Source organism: Panonychus citri, unplaced genomic scaffold (assembly GCF_014898815.1).
Source record: "Panonychus citri isolate SS breed McGregor unplaced genomic scaffold, ASM1489881v1 Contig00104, whole genome shotgun sequence".
NCBI lineage: Eukaryota > Metazoa > Arthropoda > Arachnida > Trombidiformes > Tetranychidae > Panonychus > Panonychus citri.
This window is the reverse complement of record NW_026515509.1, coordinates 1592139-1599637: the sequence shown is the minus strand read 5'-3', so window position 1 is coordinate 1599637 and position 7499 is coordinate 1592139. Positions and strand designations below refer to the sequence as shown.

The window sequence follows — 7499 nt, the reverse complement described above, 5'->3', positions numbered from 1 at the left end:
AATTTACACTATAAATATAAGTTTTGATTCTGAATTTGATTCAGTAGAAAAATAAAAAATGAAATACATAAATTAAATCGAAAGGGAGAGGAAGAGAAGAAGAAGAAATCGAAACCATAGAACTGTTCTGATATATTATCATTATCATCATCATCATCACCCATCATGCTCACCCCTGATATATTCATCAATATAATCATCATCACAATCAACTAACAATCTTAACGATTATCTATTAAACAAGAAAAAAAAATGTATTAGTAAGAAGAAGACAAAAAAGAAATGATTTAAACCCATATGATGATGATGATGCAAATGATGATAAGGATGAAGATGGAAAACAAAAAGTTAATAATAATTGAGCGTAAGGAGAGAGCGAGAGAGAGAGAGAGAGAGAGAGAGAGAGAGAGACAAGGAGAGAGACAAGGAAAAGGAGGACGAGGAAATTTCGAAGTCGTAGTAAAAAAGGAGAAGACAAGAAGAAGATGAGGAGATGATGATGATGATGATAAGATGGAAAAGAAAGCGAATCAAATTAATGGATTCATGATAATGAAAAAAAAAGAGAAAGAGCAAGATGATAAGGGAGAAGAAGATGATAAAATTAAAGTTCTTTTCGAAACCGTAAGGTGACACTAATCGAACGTCGGAATTGAATTGAATTTCTATCAAGTTATATTATCACTGGAATATGCGTAGACATACACACCATAGAATCTAACCAAAGTCTCACTTGGTTTATATCTCTTTTTTACCATCATCTTTTTCCTCCTCTTCATCATCTTCTCTTTCTTCTTCTCTCTTTCGCTCACCATCATCATCATCATCTCTCTTTTTCCTCTGTCTTCTATTTTTTTCCTTCTCCATCCTCATTCTTATTCTTATTTTCCTCTGAGCAACTATTCACTTTAGCTTGAGCTTCTTCTTTAGCTTTAGTTTTTTTCTTCCTTCTCTTCTCTCTTTTTTCTCTATCTTTCTCTATCTCTATCTCTCTCTCTCTCTTTTTCATCCTCATCATCTTCAACTACTCTGAAAGATTCTGTCATGCAAGTTATCATATAATTATTATTATCATTCAAAGTCTCTGTCTCTCTCTCTCTCTCTCTATTCCTGTGTGTGTATTAAAAACAATATATAAGAACCAGGATTTTGTTTGTTATCTGTGTTTTTATTTTGTATTATTATCATATTTTTATCAACATCAAACACCTCCAGCTGACCATCATTTAAATATCATCATCACCACCAACCCCATCAACACCATAACCACCACAAGCATCACCATCATCATCATCTCATCATCTTTGTGGTCATCGTCAGTCCAACAACAAATCAAATTGTTCTTAAAAAAAAAAGTAAATCAAATTCAAATCTCTTCCTCATAGTGAATCCAGAATACGAATAAAAGTTCAAGTGAAAATCTTTGTTGTTTCCATTTCCATTCATATATTTTTCTCTCTCTCTCAATTCTTTGGGATATTATCACCTTTTGATTATCATCATTTTATCATCATTCTATCAATCATCTTATATATATATATAATATTCTAAAGCCAAATTCAAAGGAAATTATTTAATTGTTGGGTTTTAATTAAAAAAATAAAACAACGATAACAACGAAGATGGAAACTGAAACCAAAATGGAAACCGAATCTACTAAAAACATGGAATCAGAAACTAAAATGTTCATCGGAGGCCTTAGTTGGCAAACTGCTCCAGGTAAGATTTAATTGTTGACAATTAAACCCCCAAATTAAATCAGAGGTAATAATGATCGTAGGTTTTTAATTAATCTTCTCACAATTAGATGAGTAAAATGGAGTAATTTTCATTCACATAACTGTAAATTCAGTTCGACACCCAAAAGTTTTACTTGTTGTCTCCAAAGGTCAAGGGCAACAATTAAAACTAAATTTAGAATCATTGATTAACTTGATTATGTTAACGATAACTTTTCTTTTTCTGTTTAATTGTTAAGATTGATTGATTAGCAAGGTAAAAAAAATCAACAATAACAACAATATCAAGTTGATTATTAATCTTATATATATGAAAAGTTAATTTTGTAACATTTTCTCAATGATACTTAAATTGTTCACAATTGATAAATTGTTTACCTTAATCTTGTTTCCAGAATGATTATTTAGTTTAATTGATTTAATTACTATATTAAATCAATGGTTATTATCTAGCTGCTGATGATGATGATACCATTTAAATTGTTATTAATTTATTATTGATGATGGCAATTAACTTGATTTAGTTTTAAAAATAATCAACTCAGTGAATTAGGTTAACAAATTGTTATCATTAATTTTTTATTACACTTTTATTGGTATTAATTAATTTTACCTGATTAAGATGATTAACGAATTAATTATTTAACTTATTAATGAATTTAATTGTTGAGATAAAGACCGAGACACAATCAAGTTAATCATGATAATCAAAGATAATCATTAAAAAAAAACTTAATTTCCATAATTTTCAAGTCTTTTTTTTAACGATTTCCAATTGAAATTAAAATGTCCTTTTTTCTGTCAGCAATTAAAGTTGATTGTTGATTTTAATTTGTTCAACTTGAGGGTAATTAAGTGACAAAATTGAGAGTAAAAACAAAACAATTAGTTGATTCAGTTTTCCTGGTTAATCCATAATCACGAAATTAATTGTCACCATTGAGCCTCATCATCTTGATTGTTACCATTTAAGTTATTATTATTATCTAGTGAGAGAGTAAACAAATCAATTACTTGATTGTTGGCGCAATTAATTGATTGACATGGTTAAAGTAAGAGAGAGAGACAGTTAATCTTTTGATAGTAATGATTAACTAAATCAAGAAGCTTTTGGATGTTGATTAGATTAAATTTACCACCACAAGAGATGAAGCAAAACAAAATAGAAATATGATCTTCTCAATAATCAACAAACAATCAAAGTTAATTGTTGCCTTGATTACTATTATGATTGTGAAAAAAGACACCAATCCCATTTAGTGGAAAGACTTAACTGTCATCCTAATCGTGATAATTTAAATTAGTTATCAAATAGTCAAACAAATTCAGTTAACAATCAAGACCGAGAAAAGTAAAGCAAAAAAAAATATAATACAATTTAAAGGTTCCAATTGATGTTAATTGTTGAAAAAAAAAGAAAGAGAGATAATCAATTAAGTTAATTTACTAATTTACCGCAACTACAACAACAATTTATAAATTATCTTTGGACGTTAATTGTTAATTTAAATTGTGTTTTACTCTTTCTCTTTTTTTTTCTTTCTGTTTGTTTTTTCTTGTGATTTACCATCAAACAATCAATCATCATCGTGTTCATCCCCTCACAATCAAATCAACAATTAACGCTGATTGTCAACAACAAACAACCAAATACAACAACAACTAAATAAATCACCGATCAACTTGAAAACAATCAAACAATTAAACACCAATTTGTTATTTGTGATGAAATTTTCTCGATGTTTCAACTTTAATCATGAAAATCTCACCTAATTAACTTAATCATCATTCTAATCATCAGAGAGCCTAAAAGAGTATTTCAGCAAATTTGGAAACATAACCGAGGTCATGGTGATGAAAGATCCAACAACTAGAAGATCAAGGTTAGTAATTAACTTTTATTCTTAATTGTTGACCTTTAATTGTTCCAGAAAAACACTTGATCGTATTGTTGACAATCAATCAACTAAACTGTGAATTCATTTTTTTTTTCAATATCAATTTCATCATCAACTTGATTGTTTACTATTCCACTGATTTGCAATTAAATTAAAAAAAGTAAACATCCATTCATTGGTTGATTGAAACAATTAAATCTTTCAGTTAATCATCATGATACTGATGCTGATTGTTGATTTAATTTCGTAATCCATATTGACCAGAAATCTAATATATTAATAAGTTGACACTTTTTTTTGTCATTTATTTAATTCACTTGAGATTGAAAAATTGTTACTTGATTTATGATTAACATAATTGAAAAGTTAATCAATCATTGATTAATTTTGCTAAATCCTGTCAAGAAGATAATGACTCTGATTGACTGATCATCATTATTAATCAAGTGTATATTAAATTTCATGATAATTTGTTTCAGATTTTCAAAGAGTAATAACAAAAAAAGTTCAGTATTTTTTTTTCTCATTCATATAAATTCAGTTCAATCAAAAATCTTATGATAGTAACATCATGATGATGATAATAATTGATTGACAATAAACACTGAATGACAAATTATATTGATCAAATTGTGAAATTGAAATGATAATGAGGATCTTGTTTTATTACTGATGATGATTATAATGCTGTTATTAATAACAACATGACGATAATCATGGTGATATTAATAGTAGCTGAAAAATAATAAATGAATAACATGATGAAAACAGAAGTTCTGGAAAAAGAAAAAAGCAAATTTTTTCCCAAACTTCTAATATGAACAATTAGAAATACTAATTACAATGGACATGAAAGTTTATTGTTCAATCAGCTATGGTTTAGTGAGTATGACATGAGAGGTGGGGGGAAGTTCATGGTAGAGAGAGAGAGGAAAAGTGGGTGGAAATAGTTCCAGGGTGGGAGTTGGGGTGGGCTGATGGAAGACGAGATGATGATAATCAACTGATCCATGTAAAAATGGTTTTTAATTTCGACTCATTCATCATTATAACGATAGAGAGACAGAGAGGGAGAGAGAGAAAATTTCTGATATTCTTTTTCACCTCTATTTCAACTTCCTCATCCCTTCAGTTTCATGATGATGATTATGATGATCCACTTAGTTGTTATTCTGAACATGGTTGACAAAAAAATTTATCAAAACCATGATGATGAACGATGATGATGATTAAGTTTAACAAGTGCTAAATATGTATTATTAATAATGATAATTTTATATAAATATCATCATTTTATCTCCGTTTTTTTGAATTAATTCAATGACGAAAAAAAAGTTCTTATTATCGTAATTCAGTGATTATCTTGAATTTTTATCTTCGTCATGTATCATCTTTTTATCCTCTTTGCCTTTTCTTTTGCTCTGAAGAAAACGACCTTGCTCTTTTCTTTATCTTTCGTTTTCTTCCTTCTCTCATTTTTATCTTCATCTTCATCTCTTTTCTTTTTCTACCTCCATTCTCACTCATTCACTCTCTCTCTCTCTCTCTCTCTCTCTCTCTCCTCCATCTAACTCACTCTGAATTTACCTCTTTCTCTTCATCCGTATCTTCGTCATCTTTATCTGCTACTGTTTATCATTCAACTTATTCCTCTCGGTCCACCCTGTGTCTTTATCTTACTTTTTTCTTCGTCTTTATATATCATTAAGATGAGACGATGATGAGAAGACAAAATGTTGCCAAAAAATTATTTCTTCATCTTCATCTTTATCATCATCTGAACTTTATACACAGAACTTTTTTCCAGTAAAGAAGACGAAAGTAAAGAAAGAAGATGAAAAATGATGATGAGTATGATTCACTCTCTCTCTCTCACTGGTTGCTTCATCTTCTTCATCATCTTGATCATTTTCTTGTAAAAAAATTTTATTTGCTCCATTTATCCGATTCCATGGAATCTCAGGAAGAAAAGAGATAAAGAAGAAAATTCTGATTCATTGTGTTACATTATCCATCCCTCTTGCTTATGATAATCCAACAGAATCATCATCAGGGATGAGAACACCAGTAACAAACTGGAAGATGATGTTGATGATGCTGATGAAGATGATGATGATATTAAACTGAGAAAGTGAATGATGATGATAATGATGATAACAAAGATGAATATGACAGAAACAAATTTTTTCATTCATTAATCTAATCAAATAATTCAGTAAATCTATTGAAGCATCATGAACAAAAGGAGATCTGAAAAAAGGCTCCATGATAAAGGATAAGTTAAAAGTTGAGTTGGTTTTTTATTCATTTGCTATTTTTATTTGTATTTAGATGATGATGATGATGATAACCTAATATCTTCAGCCTGTTATTAATTAATAATAATCACCATTATCTTCATCAATGATGAAGATAATGATAATAGGTTATCATCATCATCATCATCATCATCGCCCATGATGGTGAAAAATTTTGTTCTCATGTCAAAATATATAATTTTTTCTTCTTTCTTTCTCTTGAACATTTTTACCCTGAAAATGAATATATTAGTATCATGGTAATAATAGTAATAGCTCAAGTATGGGGATAATGTTTATGGTGAAAATGTTTGGTGGTGATGATGATGTTCAGGATAATAACGATGATAATGATAGAAAATGCTGAGGAAAATGTTATTATCTGATATAAATACCGTTAGTTTTTTCTTTCTTTTTTCTCTTGCCTAATTCGAATGGTATATATAAAATAGAGAGAGAAAAATTCTGTCGAAAATTATTCACAGACTTAGAACTTATTAGAACATTTTTTTTCTATTCCCCTTTTTTCTGCTCAGGAAATAATCTGCCCAACAGAGTGAATGATTTCGAGGAAAAGGGAAATCCGGAAAATGAACAAGATGCAAGAATTTCTCCCTCTCTCTCTCTCTTTACTCAATCATCATCAGCTCACTAATCATCCTCATCAATTTCATGATGATGATAAGAAAATCACCATGATGATGATGATAGTATCGTGATGATAAAAACTGAATCAGAAAAAGAGAGAAAAGAACAAAAAAAAACAATGAAATCGAATCCAGATCAAGTTATCATTTTCACTTCCTCATTTTCGGTGTAATCTTAATCCGATAAAAAAATTTTCTCATCTTTTATCACTTAACAATTAACTTTCATCATTATCATAAACTTATTCTGTCAAACTTTGTGTACGTCTACTTCTTGATTACTTTTCAATAGAAAGTAAATTATTTTTCATCTTTTCCTTTTCCGGTTCTTCCAAAAAATTACAATTTTCTTCCTACTCCTCATCCCAACTCACCCATCGCCCTCACCCTAACATACACACACACACATACACACACTACCCACCATCAACCAACACCCAAACTTGTCCATATTTAATACTCAATCTGTTCAAGGTTAACAATAAATGATGAACCATAAAATTGATTACAGCTTATTGTTACACTTACAATTGTATTATTGAGTTGAGATTATTACTTATTATAATCATGATCATGATTATGTCATTCATTGATTTTCAGCATCATCATCATTATCAATAATAATAATCTAACATTACGATCTTAATGAATGACATTATATACAAATGAATGATATAAGATTAAGATGCTTCTGAATATAAGAAGGAAAAAAACAAAATACATTAACACTGTATCGATATCATCACAATGATGATGATGATCATCTTTTACTAATGATAATTATATATTCTCATGATATATATTATCTAATAAATTAACATTGAAAGTGTTTCATGAGAATGTGAATCATGAAAATGAATGAATAAAGTTCATGGTTTTATCTTGATAGTTGTTTATTGTAATAATGATAATATTTTT

The 7499-nt window shown here is 28.9% G+C and overlaps 1 protein-coding gene across 2 annotated transcripts in view; it reads left to right on the top strand.

The window, feature by feature from the left end:
- The first annotated feature begins 714 nt into the window (after nucleotides 1-714).
- LOC128389125 (RNA-binding protein Musashi homolog Rbp6-like) overlaps nucleotides 715-7499 on the top strand; it is a 35640-nt gene continuing 28855 nt past the window's right edge. Inside the window, exons 1-3 of one of the 2 annotated variants that reach the window (XM_053348647.1) lie at nucleotides 715-1355; nucleotides 1554-1719; nucleotides 3541-3622. In XM_053348647.1, the coding sequence (XP_053204622.1) occupies nucleotides 1623-1719; nucleotides 3541-3622 (179 nt within the window). In that variant the 5' untranslated portion in view covers nucleotides 715-1355; nucleotides 1554-1622. Of the gene's footprint in view, nucleotides 1720-3540; nucleotides 3623-7499 lie in introns of both variants that reach the window. The other variant, XM_053348648.1, reaches the window with a different exon arrangement.